This window comes from Schistocerca serialis, chromosome 3 (assembly GCF_023864345.2).
Source record: "Schistocerca serialis cubense isolate TAMUIC-IGC-003099 chromosome 3, iqSchSeri2.2, whole genome shotgun sequence".
NCBI lineage: Eukaryota > Metazoa > Arthropoda > Insecta > Orthoptera > Acrididae > Schistocerca > Schistocerca serialis.
The window spans coordinates 380,044,347-380,068,408 of NC_064640.1; the positions used below are offsets into that span (position 1 = coordinate 380,044,347).

The following is a 24,062-nucleotide window of genomic DNA, read 5'->3' on the forward strand; positions in this document are numbered from 1 at the left end:
TTCTGATAAGAATGGAGGGGAAGGGGTAGGTGGAGGGGGAGAGCACGAATGCGACTCAAACAATGGTGAGACTGCACATCTGTTCCCCACGGCACTGTCTCATCTCACTGAGACAACGGAACAGCTTTGGCACAATGCAGAGTTCATGCTATCTGTTATTGGCCACACTGCACGCAGTACAGCATTGCCAGAGCCTTGTTTTTTAAAACTGCATTTCTATTCAACCTACTGGTGGGACTAGGTTTTGCTAGATACAGTTTTGTCGTGAACTGGGATGAGGAATTGCATGCCAACTGCCAAGTGCGTCATTTTTTATTTACCCTGTATATGGTTAGTAAAATCATTGCTAGCATTTTTTAAATGTGAAACTTAAAATTTCACTAAAAATCAGCATATACTCCCATATAATGCAAACTTATTGCCAACAAATATTCATGGAAACTGCAACACCAAGAACAGTACATATGACTGAAAAGAGCTGTAACATTACTAATTAGTCATGAGAATATACAATAGATTAAGATTTGAGAACTGTACATAAGCTTTATCTTTGAGAATTCAGTATGCTGTGAAGTCTCCCTGAAATCTAACCCTCTAAATATTGTGGTAGGAATGGATATGTTCCTCGTTAATGTTTCTCCTTACAGTTTACAAGTGAGTCGACAAAGCATCAACAGTGTTTGTTCCTCTGAAGGTGGTTTGCAAATTCCTCGGCACATAAGGCTGGGCAGTATCCTCCTGAAATATGGCATGGCACCTGAAGTAGAAGCAGTACCTCAGACTACAAGACTTTCATAAGTCATCAGATTACTCTCAGTAAAGGAGAGTTGGAAAAATGTCACTTTGTTCCAATTTACATTTTGTTCCTTACTCCTTAAATTTAAATAGGAGAGCAACAGTAAAATGGGAAATAAATAAATAAAACAACAAGGATGTTAATTCCCGAAATGTAAATTTTATGTAGGTTATGCTATCATCACATCCTTCAACTGCATACAGCACCCCTCCCAACAAAACCCATGACTTAAGCAGGATGTAACACAGAATGAGTGTGCTGTACTGATTCAAGACACTGGAGAAACAGTATTCTGAAAATTGTGGGATGGTTCCTTTGAAAAGGCCACAGCTAACTTCCTGCATGATCCAAGCTAGTGCTCCGTCACTAATGACCTTATTAAGTTAAACATCAATCTTCGTTTACAGGCAGTTCTAAGGTTACTGTCTTGCCATCAATTTGCATAGTTACGTATTAGGTTGGTGCACAAGTTCCTAATGTTTCTCCCTAAGTTTAATAAACCCAACAGATACACATAGCAGACACTTTAGTCATCAATAATATATTCTCCTCTAACATTTACATCAGTCTGCAGTAGTTCACCACACACTCACTGTTCCACTAGATGTACAGTATTATCCTTTTTAGGTGTGCATAGGTCTTTGTACAGGGAATTGCTGCTTTGTTTAGGGCCAACCATTCCTTTCTTTTCCTTACATTAGCATAAAGACATCATTTCTCATCACCAGTAATGATACAGTATAGTAATGGGTGGTACTGTTTATGGTTGGTTGGTTTATTTGGGAGAGGGGACCAAACAGTGAGGTCATTGGTCCCATCACATTAGGGAAGGATGCGGAAGGAAGTCAGCCGTGCCCTTTCAGAGGAACCATCCCAGCATTTACCTGAAGTGATTTAGGGAAATCATGGAAAACCTAAATCAGGATGGCCGGACACAGGTTTGAACCATCGTCCTCCCAAATGCAAGTCCAGTGTTGTCACTTGTGAGCAAGCAGAGATGCACATAAGGCCACCTGCTGAATTTTGGTTTAGAGCACACGGTATCCACACACCTGATTTTTTATCCTTCCCCACTGCATGCAAATGTCGGGCAGTGGTGGAATGATCACGGTTCATCACATATGCCAGCTTCATCAAACCCCAAAGGTCTTCCTGAACATGGAGAGTCACTAATGTCAAAACGATCCTCCTTAAAATGAGAAAACAATTTTCTTGTCATGCTCTGTCCAATGGCATTATCCCCATACAGAGCGCAAATGTTTCTGGCTGGCTCCATTGCTGTTAATCCTCTATTGAAGTCAATGTCTGTCTGAAATGTTCTGATTTCTCCACTTGGCACTCCAGTTTCTAGCATCCACAGTCCCACTCACTATCTCCAAGTGACAATATGTAAACTCAAATAGCAATATTGAACTACAAATTAAAAAATGAGAATTGATAAATAAACCCATAGCAAGCAGTATACCAACATGCAAAACCAAAATGCTACCAACTTATGAGCCAACCCAATAATAACTTAAAGAGAGAATTCTACAGACTGTTGTTCTCCACTTTCAGCATACTATCAACCTCATTTCAATTTTTTCTTTTTTTGAAAAAGAAAAAAAAATGAGTGCCACAAAGCTCTATATTTAAAAACTAAATACTTTTCAAACACTACACAAAATGACAATAGTTACAGCTAAGTGAACCAAACTAATAGAGAGAGCTACAAACAATGGTTCAAATATATCTCGTCTCCATTTGCTTCCTATTACATAGAAAATAAACACTAAACTTCCAATTAACATAACAATGTCTCAACCATTTTACAAATGTTACAGTAACCATGTTGTACTTGTAGTGGAGTAGAGGCTTGGACGATAATGAGGCAAGTAATTGGAATGTTGAAACTGTAAATCAATCCAGAAAGACTAGTGTAACTGGAGGTGTACTGCCAGGGATTTCAGGTTTGAGTTTCAGTTAGCACATAATGAACTTGTCATATAATTATATATATTATTTTGCCAGTCTTTTGACAAAAGAGTGAAGTTAAGAGACTCTCGCATTACACCCATGACAAGTTAAAAATGTATCCCGAAATACCAGTCAGTCATATAAGAAACTTCCTATGAACAATTATACAACGATGTCAGTCATGACACAGTTTATAACAGATACTGAATATAAAGCTGAGTAGAAATCCCAAACCTGTCAGCAAATAAAAACAAGGCCTCCTTAAAGTGAGAATTAACAGAAATGTTGCATACAGCTCCAAACATTTACCAAGTGAGAAAACTTTTTAAGCAGACAGACTGAAGTGATCTATTTTCATCAGGAGTAGTGTGAGGGAGCTTACTAGGCTTGATTTGCTGACAACATTGACTATAAAGCAAGATTAGAATTTAATGTTCCATCAATGACAAGGGCATTAGAGACTGAGAAGCTCAAAATGGGGAGGATAGGGAGGGAAACCTGCTGTACCTTTTCAAAAGAACTATCCTGGCATTAGACTGAAGTAATTTATGGGAATCACAAATTGCCAAAAACCAAAATTTGGGTGACTGATTGTGGATTTGAACTGCTGTCCCACCGAATATTAGTCCAGTGTCTTACCACAGTGCCACCTCGCTCGGTAAGACTCACTAGAGTTTGTAGGTTCCTATTCTCAAGAGTCACTGTCTAACACACACAATGTTCCTTTTCAATGACGACTTAATACTGAAAGAGGGTAACATTTGCCGGTATGCTACTTACACCACTGATTGATGAGCCCTCTTGGTTGCTGTATCACCTAGCTCTGTTTTTAATTTATTTTAGTCACCTGGGTAAACGGACAACATTTCTTCTTTCAATTATGTACCTACTGAACTGAACTGAACCACGAGCAATTTGGATGATTCTATTTGGGGAGTAAGTTGGGATTTACAGGTGCCAAATACATGAAGAGCACAAATCGACTGGAGATCCTCACAATAATGAAGTATGTTCTACACTCTTTAGCAGTACATATAGTGAATTTTGATCCCCTATAGATCCAAAAGACAACAACAGAGAAGTAAAGCAGTAATCCAGACCTATTAGCATTTGCTAGAATAAAATGACAACACCGAATGAAATTACTAACATGCATTTAGATAGAAAATGACAAATGTCAGCTTTTCATTCTGTGTGTCTTAGGTCTCTGAGCTGATCTTACTAGTGCCCCATTCCATTCCCATGCTCCCCGCATAGTAAAAAGTTCTTATCATATAATAGTGGGACTAACCAGACTTGCTCAGCTGTAGGAAATAAATGGCTACAGACAGCCAAAAAAAGGTACAGTAATGCTGCATTGTGTTAAAGGTTACGTAATTTTTAGTTCAGTTACTTCCTGTACCATGCAACACAATTGTGATTTCTCCATATAATGTGGGATGAGTCAGTCTTGCAATTTTCTCAGTGAAAAATATGGTTACGTATTATAAGTGCTGGCTACTTACATGATTATCTTGTATATAAATCATTGTATGTGATATTCTTTTACAGAGTTGGAGTAACTGTCGGGGAGATGTAATTTAAGTTTGTGTTTGAGGTTAATTTTATATTTCTCTCTCTTAGATGTATGTGGCAGGCCATTTACATATAACAACAACAACAGCAGACCTACTAGTAATCCCGCCACACACTTTAAGTGCTTATTCCCCATTCTGAAGATGATTTTTTGTTGTGTTGTGTTCTCTCCTTGGGTTTCTTAATGTGATACACCGCATTCTTTTAGTCACATAGGATTTTAACTCATTACCAACAAGTTCTCTGCTATGATAATATTTGAGATTTTCTAGGAGAATGTTATGAACTGCACAATAAAATGTTTTAGACAAGTCACAGAAAATAACAGATGGCAGTATTTTGTCGTTTAAATTTTGTGTAATATAATTTACAGATTTAAAAGTAGCATTGTTGTCTGGAAAGAACCTTTTGAAATCCCAACTGAGACTAATAATTTTATTTTGGGATATGCATGTGATGTTACTGTCTAGCATCAGCACTACTTTCCTGGCCAAATGTTTAATAAAGTAACTTGACGTAATTTACCAGCACTGAGTATTGATGAAACAAAAAAAAGTGACAATTCTGAAAACTGCACAACCCCAACAGGAACGAACCACATTTCTTTATCACAATGTATGCAGGTTTCTCCCTCAATGTGACAAACTGAATAATGCAGTTGACCCATCTCCCATTTTACCCGTGGTCTAGGGGTAGCGTCTTTGATTCATAATCAAAACGTCTTCGGTCCCGGGTTCGATCCCCGCCACTGCCTAAATTGTGATAAATAATCAGCATTGGCGGCCGAAGACTTCCGGCATAAGAAGTCAGCCTCAGTCTGCCAACGGCCTTGTCAAAGAGGGGGGGAGGAGCGGATAGAGGTTCAGGGCACTCTCTTGTCCTAGGGGTGGGAAATTGCCCCTAAAGGCGGAAGAATCAGCAATGATCAACGACAAGTGAATAAGACACGTAACGTGTATCCACAGGACATGTGACCTGTATTTGAAAAAGTGTCATGATGATCTCACCATTGGCGAAAGATTCCGGAATAGTCCCCCATTCGGATCTCCGGGAGGGGGCTGCCAAGGGGGAGGTTACCATGAGAAAAAGATTGAATAATCAACGAAAGGATAACGTTCTACGAGTCGGGGCGTGGAATGTCAGAAGCTTGAACGTGGTAGGGAAACTAGAAAATCTGAAAAGGGAAATGCAAAGGCTCAATCTAGATATAGTAGGAGTCAGTGAAGTGAAGTGGAAGGAAGACAAGGATTTCTGGTCAGATGAGTATTGGGTAATATCAACAGCAGCAGAAAATGGTATAACAGGTGTAGGACTCGTTATGAATAGGAAGGTAGGGCAGAGGGTGTGTTACTGTGAACAGTTCAGTGACCGGGTTGTTCTAATCAGAATCGACAGCAGACCAACACCGACAACGATAGTTCAGGTATACATGCCGACGTCGCAAGCTGAAGATGAACAGATAGAGAAAGTGTATGAGGATATTGAAAGGGTAATGCAGTATGTAAAGGGGGACGAAAATCTAATAGTCATGGGCAACTGGAATGCAGTTGTAGGGGAAGGAGTAGAAGAAAAGGTTACAGGTGAATATGGGCTTGGGACAAGGAATGAAAGAGGAGAAAGACTAATTGAGTTCTGTAACAAGTTTCAGCTAGTAATAGCGAATACCCCGTTCAAGAATCACAAGAGGAGGAGGTATACTTGGAAAAGGCCGGGAGATACAGGAAGATTTCAATTAGATTACATCATGGTCAGACAGAGATTCCGAAATCAGATACTGGATTGTAAGGCATACCCTGGAGCAGATATAGACTCAGATCACAATATAGTAGTGATGAAGAGTAGGCTGAAGTTCAAGACATTAGTCAGGAAGAATCAATATGCAAAGAAGTGGGATACGGAAGTACTAAGGAAAGACGAGATACGTTTGAAGTTCTATAACGCTATAGATACAGCAATAAGGAATAGCGCAGTAGGCAGTACAGTTGAAGAGGAATGGACATCTCTAAAAAGGGCCATCACAGAAGTTGGGAAGGAAAACATAGGTACAAAGAAGGTAGCTGCGAAGAAACCATGGGTAACAGAAGAAATACTTCAGTTGATTGATGAAAGGAGGAAGTACAAACATGTTCCGGGAAAATCAGGAATACAGAAATACAAGTCACTGAGGAATGAAATAAATAGGAAGTGCAGGGAAGCTAAGACGACACAGCTGCAGGAAAAATGTGAAGACATCAAAAAAGATATGATTGTCGGAAGGACAGACTCAGCATACAGGAAAGTCAAAACAACCTTTGGTGACATTAAAAGCAACGGTGGTAACATTAAGAGTGCAACGGGAATTCCACTGTTAAATGCAGAGGAGAGAGCAGATAGGTGGAAAGAATACATTGAAAACCTCTATGAGGGTGAAGATTTGTCTGATGTGATAGAAGAAGAAACAGGAGTCGGTTTAGAAGAGATACGGGATCCAGTATTAGAATCGGAATTTAAAAGAGCTTTGGAGGACTTACTGTTGTGACTTGGCAAAACAGCCAAGTCACTATGAGATGAAGCCGAAAGGCACGCGCTTAAGCTCACGCAGATTGGCGTGAGGTCCGGAACAAGGTAAAGTAATTATCCTATAAAGAAAAGAACGTAGTTCTTGGAATACTTAACTTTAATCCACAATTGGAGAACATCGCTCTTCTTTAGACATTATTACACTCTGAATATAAACTGGTAATGGCGCCTTGCTAGGTCGTAGCAAATGACGTAGCTGAAGGCTATGCTAACTATCGTCTCGGCAAATGAGAGCGTATTTGTCAGTGTAGCATCGCTAGCAAAGTCGGCTGTACAACTGGGGCGAGTGCTAGGAAGTCTTTTTAGACCTGCCGTGTGGCGGCGCTCGGTCTGCAATCACTGACAGTGGCGACACGCGGGTCCGGCGTATACTAATGGACCGCGGCCGATTTAAAGGCTACCACCTAGCAAGTGTGGTGTCTGGCGGTGACACCACACTTACGGTCAAATAAGGCAGAAGGGATAGATAACATTCCATCAGAATTTCTAAAATCATTGGGGGAAGTGGCAACAAATCGACTATTCATGTTGGTGTGTAGAATATATGAGTCTGGCGATATACCATCTGACTTTCGGAAAAGCATCATCCACACAATTCCGAAGACGGCAAGAGCTGACAAGTGCGAGAATTATCGCACAATCAGCTTAACAGCTCATGCATCGAAGCTGCTTACAAGAATAATATACAGAAGAATGGAAAAGAAAATTGAGAATGCGCTAGGTGACGATCAGTTTGGCTTTAGGAAAAGTAAAGGGACGAGAGAGGCAATTCTGACGTTATGGCTAATAATGGAAGCAAGGCTAAAGAAAAATCAAGACACTTTCATAGGATTTGTCGACCTGGAAAAAGCGTTCAACAATATAAAATGGTGCAAGCTGTTCGAGATTCTGAGAAAAGTAGGGGTAAGCTATAGGGAGAGGCGGGTCATATACAATATGTACAACAACCAAGAGGGAATAATAAGAGTGGATGATCAAGAACGAAGTGCTCATATTAAGAAGAGTGTAAGACAAGGCTGTAGCCTTTCGCCCCTATTCTTCAATCTGTACATCGAGGAAGCAATGATGGAAATAAAAGAAAGGTTCAGGAGTGGAATTAAAATACAAGGTGAAAGGATATCAATGATACGATTCGCTGATGACATTGCTACCCTGAGTGAAAGTGAATAAGAAGTAAATGATCTGCTGAACGGAATGAACAGTCTAATGAGTACACAGTATGGTTTGAGAGTAAATCGGAGAAAGACGAAGGTAATGAGAAGTAGTAGAAATGAGAACAGCGAGAAACTTATCAGGATTGATGGTCACGAAGTCAATGAAGTTAAGGAATTCTGCTACCTAGGCAGTAAAATAACCAATGACGGACGGAGCAAGGAGGACATCAAAAGCAGACTCGCTATGGCAAAAAAGGCATTTCTGGCCAAGAGAAGTCTACTAATATCAAATACCGGCCTTAATTTGAAGAAGCAATTTCTGAGGATGTACGTCTGGAGTACAGTATTGTATGGTAGTGAAATATGGACTGTGGGAAAACCGGAACAGAAGAGAATCGAAGCATTTGAGATGTGGTGCTATAGACGAATGTTGAAAATTAGGTGGACTGATAAGGTAAGGAATGAGGAGGTTCTACGCAGAATCGGAGAGGAAAGGAATATGTGGAAAACACTGATAAGGAGAAGGGACAGGATGATAGGACATCTGCTAAGACATGAGGGAATGACTTCCATGGTACTAGAGGGAGCTGTAGAGGGCAAAAACTGTAGAGGAAGACAGAGATTGGAATACGTGAAGCAAATAATTGAGGACGTAGGTTGCAAGTGCTACTCTGAGATGAAGAGGTTAGCACAGGAAAGGAATTCGTGGCGGGCCGCATCAAACCAGTCATTAGACTGAGAGAGAGGGAGGAGGGGGGGGGGGGGGGGGAATCCAGCACAGTACCGCAAAGCTCAAAATAGTGGCTGCAAGCCAAAACTTTCCAACATATATAGAAAAAATGACAAAGACACTGGGAGAAATACATCAGAAACAAAAATGCTTGTTTTGGAAGAAATTGCAGCAATCTCATTGTGTTGCTTTATCAAGTGCTACTGGTTTTCACATTCCTCAGCTAATTACTTTCTAGCCATTGACTGACAAAAATCCACACTTTTTCAGGATCTTTTTTACTTGGAATTTACATTACTTTTAGGAAGTCTGTATATGTTGTAATTATTAAAGTTAAAGAAATCAGATTAACACCATAAAAATACAAAATTGTTATGGCTTTTGTGGCCACTAGTTGACAAACTGCCTGTTGGCTTCTGTCTTGGGCCCTTTGGCCAACATTCGTCTCATGATTTTTCTGTTTCACCAGCACGAGTGGCTGGCATTGTCAAAGTTTCACCCTACATTGCTGGTGGTGGACTGGAGCCAAGCTCGCAGCCGCAGACTATATATACCTGCTGCACCAACATCCAAGGGCTTCTCTGCAGTCATTTCCAGTGCGGTTCTCCTCTTGCCACCTGCAACTGTCGTTTACTGTAGCACGGGAAGGCAGGATCCGATTACCTTGAGGCTTTCTTATTTCTTGTTGGAGATAGTCTCGTGTTTGTGTATTTGTATAGCTTCTCTGAACAAGCGGATACCATAGCTCTTCTCTAGCCAGAACACCCGTGTCAGCGAATTTTACTACTTGGTACGTGGTCGGTCTCACACAGTGCATGCTCTGCCACAGCTGATTTCTCCACCTGCCCCAAGGTGCAATGTCAGTTATGTTCTGTGATCCTGGTGTTGTTGATCGTCCAGTCATTTCAAAATAAACTTTTCTGCACGTGCATGGTACGTTGTCTATTCCCGACATTGCAAGTGGGTCCCTTCTATCCTTTGCCAATCTGAGACACTCTTTGATCTTCTCTGTCAGTTTGTAAATAGGCTTTATGCCATGACTACGCAATATACAGATGATTCTGTCCATTACTTTGGGAGTGTATGGCACAAAGGCTGTACCTGAGACTCTTTTTTCTGATATGTCACTTCACCAAGTGTTTGACTCTGTTATAGTTCTAATATACTGTAACTTCTGGAGTGCCCATTGCTCCTCAGAACACTTTTCAGGTGCCACATATAGCATCTGAGGAACTGCGGCTCGCATATTCATCATGCTCGCATCACGAGTGTACTAATCATGCACTTTTCTGGCTGGAGGGGTCTCTCTCTCTCTCTCTCTCTCTCTCTCTCTCTCTCTCTCTCTCTCTCTGTGTGTGTGTGTGTGTGTGTGTGTGTGTGTGTGTGTGTGTGTTTTCGATACATGCTGTGCCACAGGTTGTCACCACCCCTTGTGACCAGCACATCTAGAAATGGCAGTTTTCTGTCCTTTTCTACTTCCACGGTAAATTTTATGTTGGCATGAAGACTGTTCAAGTTTCTTGGGAAGTCAGCGAGCTGTTCCTCACCATTGCTCCACACGACAAGGGTATCATCGACATATTTTTACCACACCTTAGGTTTACAAGGTGCCAAATCCAGTGCCTGTGCTTTGAAGTGTTCCACGAAGTTGCCCACCACATGACTACGAGGACTACCCATGTCAGTGTCTTTACGCTGTTCATAGAAGCTGCCATTCCATGTGAAATAGCTCGTGGTGAGACATGCATAAAAGAGCCTTGAGAAGTCTTGCAGGAAAATGGAACCAATGTTTTCTAGAGAATCACTGAGCAGCACTTTCGTAAACAAAGAAGCAACATCAAAGCTGGTCTGAATGTCGTCTGGTGCAAGTTTTAGTTTCCTCAGCTTCTCAGTGACATGTACTGAGTCCTTTATGTATGTGTCAGTTTTCCCCACGTACAGTTGGAGCAGAGAGGCCAATTATTTCACCAGTTGTTACATCGGTGAGCCATGAGTGCTAACAATCAGTCTTAGTTGAATATTATTCTTATAGATCTTTGATAATCCATACAGCCGAGATGGTATGGCTTCTGTGTTGCCCAAGTTCCTCTGTATGTCTGCCAGCAGAGAAGAAGTCTTCCTAAACCACTTTGAATTCAATGAGATATGGTGCATCATATCTACACTTAGTTTTTGGTACATTGTTGGATCTAATAGGTCCCAGATCTTCTGCTCATAATCTTCGGTCTTCATTATGACGGTCATATTTCCCTTATCGGCAGGCAGTACCAATATATTCCTGTCGGCACTTTGATTCTTAGTAGCTTGTACCTCTTCTTTCTTCAGTTTGAAAGCTGGTGATTTTGCTCGGCACAGTATCCTGGCTGTTTCAGTGCCTATTTCCTCTGCTCTTTCACAGGGAAGGGTCCGAATGGCTGCTTTGGTATTAGCAGTGGTGTCCTCCATAGGTATAGTTCTCAGGATTATAGCAAAATTCCCTTCTTTTTGAAGGCCTGACTCTTCCTCTTCAGTCAATTGTCATTCAGTGAGGTTGACTACTGTGCATGACACGTCAGGAATTGCCTTGTCAGTCTGCTTCCGGCACATTGCAATATTTTTCTTCTGTCGCTCAGTGTAGCGTTTGAGTTCATACACCATGCTCCTGTGAGTGATGCTGTCGATCCTGTCCCAGTCGGCTCGATGCATTCTGCTCCTCAGTTGACAGAAAATTGTCCAAGAGTTCCTCATACGTTCTTTACAAGTATCTCCCTGTCATATGAATTCGCTCACGAAGAAAAGCTCGTTCCATTCTGTCGCAGATACGCTGTGGTTGTGCGGTGGTGAATAGATGCTTACATTTCAAGAACTTCAGTGTATTACCTTCATCCCGGCACCGTGACAGAAAGGCAAGAGAGGACATCAATCATGTTTTCTTCTTCTTGTCACTGGTCAAGATGTCTGTACAATCCGCAAATCTTCTCCCCGGAGAGGTGTAATACAAAATTGTTCAGGCTTTCATGGCCAGTTATTGACAAATTGCCTGTTTGTTTGTTCTCAGGCTCTTCCGCTGACATTTATCTGATGATTTGGCGTGCCATGTACATATAATCGGCAGCCGCAAGCTAGGCTCCAGTCCACCACCATCAATAGAGTGCAAAATTTAGACAATGCCAGCCACTTCTGCTGGTGAAACATCAAGAAAAATCATGAGATGAACGTCGGTCAAAGAACCCGAGACAGGAGATTTGCAGGTTGTACCGACGGCTTGATCAACGATGGAAGAAGAAAGCGCAATTTATGTCCTCTCTCGCTTTTCTATTTTGGTGCCGGGATGAATGTACTACACTGAAGTTCTTGAAATGCAAGCACCTATTCACCATCACCCAAGCATAACACATCTGTGACACAACGGATGAGGTACTTTTGGACATTTTCTATCAACTAAGGAGCAGAATGCATTGAAACGGCTGGGACAAGACTGACAGCATCACTCACAGGAGCATGCAGAATGAACTCGAGTGCTGCACTGAGCAACAGGAGAAAATGTTTGCAAGATGCCGGAAGCAGACTGACAAGGTGATTCCTGACATGCCATGCACAGTGGTCAAACCCACTGAACAACAACTGACTGAAGAGGAAGAGCCTGTCCTTCAAAGAAAGGGGGGAGAACTTTGCTATCATCCTGAGAACTATAACTATGGAGGACATCATTGCTAATACCGAAGCAGCCATTCGGACCCTTCCTTGTGAAAGAGCAGAGGAAATAGGCACTGAAACAGCCAGGATACTGCGCCGAGCAAAACCACCAGCTTTCAATCTGAAGAAAGAAGAGGTACAAACTACTAAGAATCTAAATGCTGACAAGAATATATTGGTACTGCCTGCTGATAAGGGAAATGTGACCATCATAATGAAGACCGAAGATAATGAGCAGAAGATCAGGAAACTATTAGATCCAACAATGTACCAAAAATTAAGTGCAGATCCAACGCACCGTATTGTCTCCTCTGCTGGCAGACATACAGAGGAACTTGGGCAACACAGAAGCCATACCATCTCGGCTGTATGGATTATCAAAGATCTATAAGAATAATATTCAACTAAGACTGATTGTTAGCACTCATGGCTCACCGATGTAAAAACTGGTGAAATAATTGGCCTCTCTGCTCCAACTGTACGTGGGGAAAACTGACACATATATAAAGGACTCAGGACAATTCACTGAGAAGCTGAGGAAACTAAAACTTGCATCAGACGACATTCAGACCAGCTTTGATGCTGCTTCTTTGTTTACGAAAGTGCTACTCAGTGATTCTCTGGAAAACATTGGTTCCATTTTCCTGCAAGACTTCTCAAGGCTCTTTTATGCATGTCTCACCACGAGCTATTTCACATGGAATGGCAGCTTCTATGAACAGCGTGAAGACACTGACATGGGTAGTCCTCGTAGTCATGTGGTGGGCAACTTCGTGGAACACTTCAAAGCACAGGCACTGGATTTGGCACCTTGTAAACCTAAGGTGTGGTAAAAATATGTCGATGATACCTTTGTCGTGTGGAGCAATGGTGAGGAACAGCTCGCTGACTTCCCAAGAAACTTGAACAGTCTTCATGCCAACATAAAATTTACCATGGAAGTAGAAAAGGACAGAAAGCTACCGTTTCTAGATGTGCTGGTCACAAGGGATGGTGGAAATGTGGGGGACAGCGTATAAAAACAAACAAACAAACAAACAAACACACACACACACACACACACACACACACACACACACAGACAGACAGACAGACCAATACCTGCAAAAACCTGAGCCAGAAAAGAGGCATGATTAATATGCTTGCAACGCGTACAAGATGAATATGTGAGCCCCAGCACCTCAAAACGCAAAATGTGCCACCTGGAAAGTGTTCTGAGGAGCAATGGGTACTCCAGAAGTTATATCAGATGTGTAACAGAGTTAAACACTTGGCGAAGTGACACATCAGAAAAAGAAATGTCGCATACAGCCTTTCTACCATACATTTCCAGAGTGATGGACAGAATTGGTCGTGTATTGTGCAAACATAGCATACAGACTATTTACAGACCAACAAAGAAGATCAAAGAGTGTCTCAGATTGGCAAAGGATAAAAGGGATCCACTTGCAATGTCGGGAATACACAACATACAATGCACATGCGAAAAAGTTTATTTTGGAATGACTGGACGATCAATCGACACCAGAATCACAGAACATAACTTACATTGGAGGTTGGGGCAGGTGGAGAAATCGGCCGTGGCTAAGCATGCGCTGTTAGAGACCGACCACGTACCAAATAGTAAAATTCGCTGACACAGAAGTTCTGGCTGTAGAGAAGAGCTATCACAACCTCTTGTTCAGAGAAGCTTTAGAAATACACAAACACGAAAATAGCTACAAGAAGAAAGAAGAAAGCCTCAAAGTGAACAGATCCTGGCTTCCTGTGCTGCAGCGAACATCTGTTGCAGACAGCAAAAGGAGAACCACACTGGAAATAACAGCGGAGAGTGCATCAGGTACATACAGTCTGTGGCCGTGAGCTCGGCTCCAGTTCACTACGAGCAATGGAGGGTGAAACTGACAATGCCAGCCACTCGTGCTGGGGAAACGCTAGAAAAATCATCAGACGAACGTTGACTAATGAACCTGAGACAGAAGACAACAGGCAGTTTATCACCATAAAAATAACACCATCATCCTGATTAAAAAGTAATGTTGCTGGATTATATGCCTAACTTGGAAGATTAAAAGGAGATGGAATAAAAGAGGGTGAATATAGAGTGTCTAGCATGTGTATTAACAGGGCCTGAAAAATATTAAATTTTGCTACAGGCAAGGAACGGAAGAAACTTCACTGGGCTCCACACATTTCAAAATACAACTTTTGTACTTGTGCCTGCCTCACACTGTGTGTGTGTGTGTGTGTGTGTGTGTGTGTGTGTGTGTGTGTGTGAGAGAGAGAGAGAGAGAGAGAGAGAGAGAGAGAGAGAGAGAGAGAGAGAGAGGGGGGGGGGGGGGCTGGTGATAAACTATATCTTGCACTCACAGACTTATTTGTACTGTACCTCTCAGTTAACTTAGGAGCACATCAATGAAGGTGGTTGTTTTATTTTTAAGTGTGCCCAATAACTGTAAAAAAAAAAAAAAAAAAAGATGCACTAATGATTTACTTTTCTCATTATTATTGTTCAGCAGAGGAGCATTTGGTTAACGCAATGGTTCACATAAAGATAATAAAAATTAAACATGCATTTTTCTTGGAAAGAACACATTTAATTACCTTTTGAACAGCTTTCTCCAGTTCCTTAGGTACTGAGAATGATGTAATCGTCGTCTGCGTAAGAGGCCAAGCTCCAGCCTGTGCAAATAAACACACTTCAAAATTTCAAGAATAATATGTGAAGGCTTAGCTGTCGAACACATGGTAAACAAATGTTTCGTAGCTACTTACATGTAGAACTAGGGCATAATATTGAGCTGGAATTTCTACATAACGTATCATTAATAGAAGAATTGCCTAGAGATTAGATTAGATTAGTACTTGTTCCATAGATCATGAATATGACACTTCGTAATGACGTGGAACGTGTCAAGTTAATAAAAGGTGTCTATACAAGATATTACATTGCACAAAATATCTTACTATATCCAAAAATTCATCTAATCTAAACAAGAATACTCTGTGACTGTCTTTGAAATAAGGCTACAGAAAGCACAACAATAATTAAAGCAACAGCATTTGTCTCCAGAATGAAATTTTCACTCTGCAATGGAGTGTGCATTGACATGAAACTTCCTGGAAGTCGTGCTGGACCAAGACCCAAACTCTGGACTTTTGCCTTTGGAGGCAAGTGCTCTACTGACTAAGCTACAAAAGCACGGCTCTCGACCCGTTCTCACAACTTTACTTCTGCTAGTACCTCATCTCCTACCTCCCAAACTTCACAGAAGCTTTGTTGTGAAACTTGCAAGACTAGCACTCCTGGAAGAAAGGAGGTAAAAGCTGTGAGGATGGGTTGTGAGTCATGCTTGGGTAGCTCAATTGGTAGAGCACTTGCCGACGAAAGGCAAAGGTTCTGAGTTACGAGATTCTATCCGGTACACTGTTTTACTCTACCAGCAAGTTTCATATCAGCACACACACTGCTGCAGGGCAAAAATCTCACTCTGGAAACATCCCTCAGGCTGTGGCTAAGCCATGTCCCCACAATGTTCTTCCTTCCAGCAGTGCTAGTCCTGCAATGTTTGCGAGAGAACTTCTGTGAAGTTTTGAAGGCAGGAGATGAGGTACTGCTGGAAGTAAAGTTGTGAGGACAGGTAATGAGTAGTGCTTGGGTAGTTCAGTCAGCAGAGTGCTTGCCCATGAAAGGCAAAGGTCCCTAGTTTGTACCTCAGTTCGGTAAAGTTTTAATCTGCCAGGAAGTTTCAGCGTTGTCTTGTTTCTTCAGCCGAACATGACTTATACTGTAGGTTTGTAACTTTAGATTAGTAAATTGCATGTTGCATTGATCAATAATTGTGACATCTCCCTATAATATGGAGCAAGCCAGTTTTGCAATTATTAACACCCTCTCAGAGAAATATACGGCAACATGCTGACCATTTGCACGATTGTCTTAACCTAGTTTTTACACACACACACACACACACACACACACACACACACACACACACACACTGGTACAGACAGACAGACAGACAGAGAGAGAGAGAGAGAGAGAGAGAGAGAGAGAATATTTTTACACAGTCGGAAATTTTTCTATTGGCTGTAGAAGGGATTGTTACGCAGATACGATATCAGTTTGTGTTTGAAGTTAATTTTACCATCTTTTAATCCCTTTACATCACTGGGTATGCACTCAAAAGGTTATAGCTGAATACTTCTCTCCTTTCTGTGTCCCTCTAAGATGAAGAGATGGAAATCATCTTTGTAATACTTCTATGTAGTGCTACAATTCTGTCCCTCTTTTCTCCACAGCAGATTACAACATGAGAGCTGTTGCTGATATTTAAATTTTAAATCAAACAGTTTACTGCATCAGTTACTAATTTAAGGAACAAGCATGCAACCATTAGCATTTGGCATCTTCTCTTACAACACGACACACTGTCGATAAATTACTTGTCTAGGTGCAGAAGTTATTTGTTTTCCTCTCCAAGTACAAAAGGTAGAGCACTTGTCCACGAAAGGCAAAGGTTCTGAGTTACGAGATTCTATCCGGTACACTGTTTTACTCTACCAGCAAGTTTCATATCAGCACACACTCTGCTGCAGGGCAAAAATCTCACTCTGGAAACATCCCTGGAAATCTCATATTATGTAGCACAAACATGCTAACAATACGATCTCAACATTTCAAAACACCTTGAAAGAAGAAGTCAGAGTATAAGATACTACCAGTCAAAACAACCATGTGTATTATACTAGATGTCCTAAGCAGTGCGCACCCTACCAGGTTATATGCACAAAAATTACATCAACCTTTATGTGCACGCAGCACATCACTTTTTTAATTAACAATTGTTGGTTACATGGAAGTATTTTACATACGAAGGGCATTCAATACGTAATGCAACACATTTTTTCCTGAAAGCAGGTTGGTCTTATTTAGGATTCCAGTACAGCTTATTATTCCCCATTCTTTTGGCTACAAAGCCCTAGTTTTCAACATAATCTCCATTCGATGTGATGGCCTTACGCCACCTTACTAGGAGGCCAGTGACACAAGTACTTGCAAGTGCAGAGTCAGTTGAATTTAGTCGTGTCAGTAGTGTAGTGTAACTGCTAAGGCTGTCAGGATAGGAAGCATTTCTATGTTGTACTTATTACGCTGTAAAGCAAGTAAAGATAGGCTCAACTAAAATATTAATAAGCATGGTGGTGTTTGCTTGCCTTCATTCCAACTCTAAATCAACTTGTAAAGCCATTTAGAAGGGATACACCTATATATACTCTGAAAAAATGGCAGTTTTCTCACTGTCAGAAGTGGAAGAAGTGATAAGTAACAGAACAGAATTATAGGGCCAACGGGGATCAAACCCCAAGCATTTATATTCATAGTCTGGAACTTAGCCCATAGAGCCACCATGGCACATTTCCACACCAATCATTAGTAAGTTACTTATCAAGTAGAAAAATAGAAACTGCTCTGAACCAAGGGAACCAACACTAGTTTAGAATTCTGTACAAGAAATAACCAAAGAAAATGCAGTGACATTCTACAGGATGTCCCAGGAGGAACGGTCAGTATTTAGGGATATGGCACAAAAGCTCATTTCAAGCAACAAACTTCGTATGGACATATGCCCTATTCAAAATGGTTTCTGAGATAAAACACATGTAATTTATTTTTCTTTTTGGGCTGGTGGCCTGCACATATACATCTTACCCATCCAACCTCTTTGACATTTTATTCTAGACCTACTGCCCTCATTGCTCTCAATCTCTTGGCTCGGGATGTCTTTCTGCCATTAAACTAGCCCACTGAATGCCCAGTTGCTCATGGTGTGTTGTGAGTGACGTAGCAGGAGGGACTGAGAGAATATCAAAGAAAAGCACCAGTTAACTGTCCTTGTACATGCTAGCTAAAATGCCACAGATCTACACTAATGGAGAATATGCAGATATGGGGTATGTTTACAGCTTCTGCAATAGTAGTACTCCTGCTGCTGTCAAAGAATACTGTTGACGCTTTCCAATACGTCAAATTCCTGATTGTAGACTGTTTATCAGACATGAATGTCTTAGAATACGCATTTGTTAAAATGTATGTTGAGATCTTCACTAACTGCTGTACATAGGAACATGCGTAAACCTGTCAACGTACTGAATAATACAGGAAATACATAACAACGTACATTAAATGTGTTCTATCTCAGAAACCAGTTGGAATAGGGCATACATCCATATGATTTTTTTTTTAGTTGAAATGTTCACTCCTGTCATCTACTTAGCCGCATGGCAGGGCCACTCACCTCTTCTCCCAAATTCAGCAAGTGCACACCCACATGACGACGAATGAGAAAACTGCCAGCTGCATGCTTCCACACTGTGTGTGGAGTGAGTGATAGGGAACAAATGCTGATCATGCTGGTTCAGCATGCAGATGCAGTGCTCTAGCTTACACTAAGATGACAGGGAAAAGGGAAGCAAACTGTCCAAATAGTTTTGGATTACCCTCAGGACTTACAAACTTTGTATTTTCTGTATCAGGAACCTCCTTCTAAATACTCACAGGACATTGTCACAGACATCCACCTGTGTAACATAGATATAACCCAACTTCCATTCTCACTGCTGTTCACTAGAGCTTACTGTGTGTGTGATAGTGAACGGAACAATTCTTCTTGCATACACTGTACAGTTTGTCAAAATATCTTTTAAGAGTCATTTCAAGCTTACATTGTGTGAAGTTGCCTGCTGAATTGGCGTACACTTTAACACATCATTTGAATGGTCAACCACTATCATAAGGCACAAAACTTTGAAGATTTTTTAAAATAATGATTGATCTTCGTAAAAAACACCAGCTGACAACCACTACCCACAAATTACGGCTTATTAGTATGCTGAGGAGAATGCAAAAGAAGTGCTTGCTGCTTGTTTGGGGGCAACTGGAAGAATGTGTCTAGCAAGACAGTACGCAATCATCCCCACACTATCAATCTAGCCTCTGAGCTTCCATTACAAAGAACAGTACAAACTCTCCAGCAGCTTGATATGCAAATAATGTGGGCATGGGAAGATGTGGAACAGAACTGGGATCAATGGCAGCAGGTTTTTCTTCATCAACGAGCACCAGATTTGTTTGATGCATTAAGAGTAAGGAGGCTGCCAGGTACAAATACATGCCTTCCCAAGGGTTCCGGTGGGCCAATCATGTTTTGGGTGTGTATTATGTAATGGAAGCTGGAGGCCTCACATACAAGTCAAGGGTAATTTGAGGGCTGTGCTCTATGAGGACACTATCCTCCAAACTAGTTTCAAGCATTCAAGATGATAAAGCACATGCATCCAACACACACCTCATGAACACCTTCCTCCAGGCAGGAATCAACAAAATCAAATAGCCTGTGGTATGTTTGTCCTTTTGCCTTTGCATTTAAGCCCACAAATGTTTGCAGATTTACGGGTGGCCTAAAATACCAGGTGGATGTAATTAAAGTGCAACAACTCTCAGAGGTCCAGTGTGGGCTGTAATTATTGTGTGGTAGTGAAACTTGGTAGATATTCTAACGCATTACTGCGGAATCTATTTAAGGTGGAAAGAAATTAGTTCCAATTTTGGCCACCAGGTGCAAATCTGGTGCTGTGAATGCAAGAAAGATGTATAGAAATGTTTCCGTATGTAATGGATCAGGAACGGGACATGGGCAGAAAAGATCAACCAAGTGAAAAGGCATACTGTTGTTGATATTATTACCAGTCGCTTACACAATATGTTCAATATGAGCACCAGAGATGTTGACAAGACGCCGTACAGTTCCAGATTCACACCTAGTGACCAAAACTGGAACTAATTTTTGTCTCATATAAATTAATTCTGCTGCAACACATTAGGCTGTCCACCAAGTTTCACTTCCATACGATAATTACAGCCCATACTAGACCTCTGCAAGTAACTGTGTTTTAATAATAACCAACAAGTATTTCTTGAGCAGTTTAGGTAGAAATCAATATATCAAAATTCCTGTGGTTCTCTGATTTTGATATCCTTCACCTTTGTGATAGTTTACACTCTGGAGGGGACACTTTAATGTTGGATGCTGGAGTCTGGAGTGAAGTCAACATTCGTCCATTTCAGTATTGTTGTTGTCCACAAATCATTGCCTCACAGTTGCTGCTTTATGATAATGTCCACTGTCATGCTGATACAATCATGTTAATATCCTTCAACATTTAGTTTTTAAGCGGAATAAGGGGTCCACACCCCAACCATGAAGAACACCCCCTTACCATAATGCCACCCCTCTGTATTTTACTGCTGGAACTACACATGATAGCAGATAATATTCTACAGCCATTCACAAAACCCAAACCCTTTCATCAGATTGCCACACGGTATAACCTGATTCATCACTCTGAATCACTTGTTTCCAGTCATTCACTGTCCAATGGCATCACACTTTACACCACTCCAAATATCGCTTAGCAGTGGCTACAGAAATGTATGGCTTATGAGGAACAGTCAGCCATTGTATCCCATTCTTGTGCACTGACATTGTGCGAGCTAGACTGCTAGTAGCACATTTGAACTCGTGGGGTGGCGCATTTCACATGATTTTATGCAATCACCCTCCCCAATGCTCAGACGTTCCTTCATGTTTCCACTTCACAATTATGTTTAGTGTGCCATCAAAGTTCAGCAGAGAAAGAACACAAACTTGAACAAGAGAAACAAGGATGCTGTGTCGGATGCATGGGTGGCAAAATACCACTCTAGGAACAGCGGAGGGGAGGCTTATTGGAAGAATAATCCACATTTGAATGTTTAGTGGAAGCTCTGGGGAAAAGGTAGTTCAGTTATTCTAGTCTTGGACCAGAGAGTTTAAGGATGGTTCCTCTTCATGGTGGTTCATCAGGTGTGTGAGGATTACCATTTGCATGTGAAGATAAGGCATGGGAGATCTGTTTCTGGACAAGATTGGGAGGGTAATTTCAGTAGGCAAAGGCCTTGGAGAGATCTTAAGCACATTAGGCGGACTGCTTGTCACTGCTAATGTGTTGTCAACAAGCTGCCAGGATATATGGGACTTTTTGCTGTGGAATTGGGGTAGCAGTTGAAATGGAGTTGTTATTTGTGAATTTTAGGATTGATGTAGACAGAGGTTCCTATTACAGCAGATGGAAGGTGGAGGTCAACTCCCAGTAAGATTGCTCACTGAACCATGGAAACAAATGAGGAGGGTGAAGTTCAAGATGTAATGAATGACTCTCAATGAGGAGAGAGATTTAGACCTTTTGGTAGCTATAAATTCTACCTCCAGATGGCATATGAAAAGTTTGGTATAGGAAAGCACCACATAAGTATCCATCCATAGCAGTGTTGTGCAGTAGTTGGTGATTCCTGCAAAAGAGTAGTGATACATGAGGATATATTTAGTCATGGTTACCAAGGACATAGTCATGGGTTTGGCACTAGCCAATAGTTGAGAGAGGAGTGTTCAACTGCAGCAAGACAATGGGCACTGTAGATGAAGTAGAAAGAGTTGTTATTAACAGTGACTAGTAGAGTGGCAGGTGATAAAGGGACAACGACGGGTGAATGTGATGGTTGTGATATGATTAGCACACTATTGCCATTCCTAAAATATTTTGAGACTAGTGTGTAGTTAAAATGTTTAAAAGTAAATACCAAAAGACAAAATCCATAGCTGAACACACATCAGCTGGTAAACTGTTCACGGCCCATATATCTGTATAGCACAAGTACCACATACGTGACACAGGACAGTGCTCTTTCAGGAGGCAACTTAGAATCACTTCATCTCCCACCATTGGTGAATGGGAAGTATGCCACACTGACTTCACTGAACAAAGTTTGTTCATCAATCTGAGCCACTCTCCCTCCTTCAACACATGGTCAGATGTCTCAACAGTGAGGTGACTTGATCTGAGCTACTTTCACTTCCATTAATAAATGGCTAGGTGCCTCAGCAGCAAGATGATTGCAAGTAAGGGGATATCGCACTGTGCCACAGAATCTTGTATGCACTCATCCTTCGCTGTTTCATCTATGAAACACGCACCCTGGTACCCAGCAGAATCACTCCATCTTCCTCTCCTCTGAAAGCAGATTTCAGATAGGATTAACAGAGTACATCAAAAAAGTTCAAAGAAGAGTTTGCAATACTGATAAATAGGGGAGAGAGTGGATTTGGGATGGACATCATTAAAACAAAGGCACTTCTCATATGGTGGGATCTCCTTTAACCTGACCTGATGCGGATCACACACACTCGAGCGGCACTCAAGAACTGGTTGTGCTAGCATCCTCTATGTCTCTTTTACAGAGAAACCACACTTTCCCAAAATTCTCCCAGTAAACTGAAGTTGACCATTTGTCTTCCCTACCACAATCCTCACATGCTCATTCCATTTCATATCACTTTGCAGTGTTACACCTGGATATTTAAACATTGTGATGTTCCTATGTGTCCACATTAACTTAAATTTTTCTACATTTCGAGCTAGCTGCTATTCATTGCACCCACTACAAATTTTGTCACTTAACTTCGACACCTTCCGATACGTCACAGCACCATCAGCAAACAACTGCAGATTGCTGCTAACTCTGCCTGCCAGATCATTTGCGTACAGAAAATAACAGCGGTCCTCGCACACTTTCCTGGGGCAATATGGGATGATACCCTTTTCTCTGATGAACACTCATTGTCACAGACAATATACCAGTTTCTATTACTTGAGACGTCTTTGAGCCACTCACATATTTGCAAACCTTTTCCTTATGCTCATACCTTTGCAGTGGGGCACATGTCAAATGTTTTGGAAATCTAGAAATATGGAATCCATCCTGTTACCTTTCATCCATAATTTGCAGTACATCATATGAGAAAAGGGCACACTGAGTTTCACACTAGCAGTGCTTTCTAAAACCATGCAGATTCATGGACAGATACTTTTTGGTCCCACAGAAATTTATTATATTTAAACTGAGAATATGTTCAAGAATTCTGCAGCAAACTGATCTTAACAACATTGGTATGTAATTTGCAGGTCCATTCTGTTACCCTTCTTATACACAGGAATCACCTGCACTTTTTTCCACACACTTGGGATTTTACACTGGATGAGAGATTTGTGGTAAATACAAGCTAGGTTAAGGGAGCCAATGCCATAGAGTACACTTCGTACAATCAGACTGAGATTCTGTCCAGACATGGTGACTTATTTTTTTCAATTGTTTCAGTTGTTTCTCTACAACATGGATGCTTATCACTCGGTCTCATGGCCAGACAACAGTGTGTCTGTAGGATTCTCGTACATGAATAACTTCTTAAATGTGGAATTTAAAAATCTGGCTTTTGTTTTGTAATCTTCAATTGTCACACCAAACCGGTGAACCAATGACTCGATGGAAGCATTGACTCGCTTAGCAATTTTATGTAGGACCACAATTTTCTCCGGTTCTCAGTCAGATCTTTTGCTAAAGTACAATGGTGGTAGTTGTTGTATGCTTTGTGCACAGTAGTTGTATGCTTTAAAGAGAGAAAAAAAAGAAAAGAAAAGAAAAAACCACTTACTAGACACATACTTGTCTAGAGCATGATTT

At 41.2% G+C, this 24,062-nt stretch overlaps 1 protein-coding gene across 2 annotated transcripts in view; it reads right to left on the reverse strand.

The window, feature by feature from the left end:
• Positions 1-24,062, reverse strand: part of LOC126470216 (cullin-2) — a 202,533-nt gene that overhangs the window by 59,361 nt on the left and 119,110 nt on the right. For both annotated transcript variants that reach the window (XM_050097896.1, XM_050097897.1), the window contains exon 11: positions 15,050-15,127. In XM_050097896.1, the coding sequence (XP_049953853.1) occupies positions 15,050-15,127 (78 nt within the window). The remainder of the gene's footprint in view (positions 1-15,049; positions 15,128-24,062) is intronic.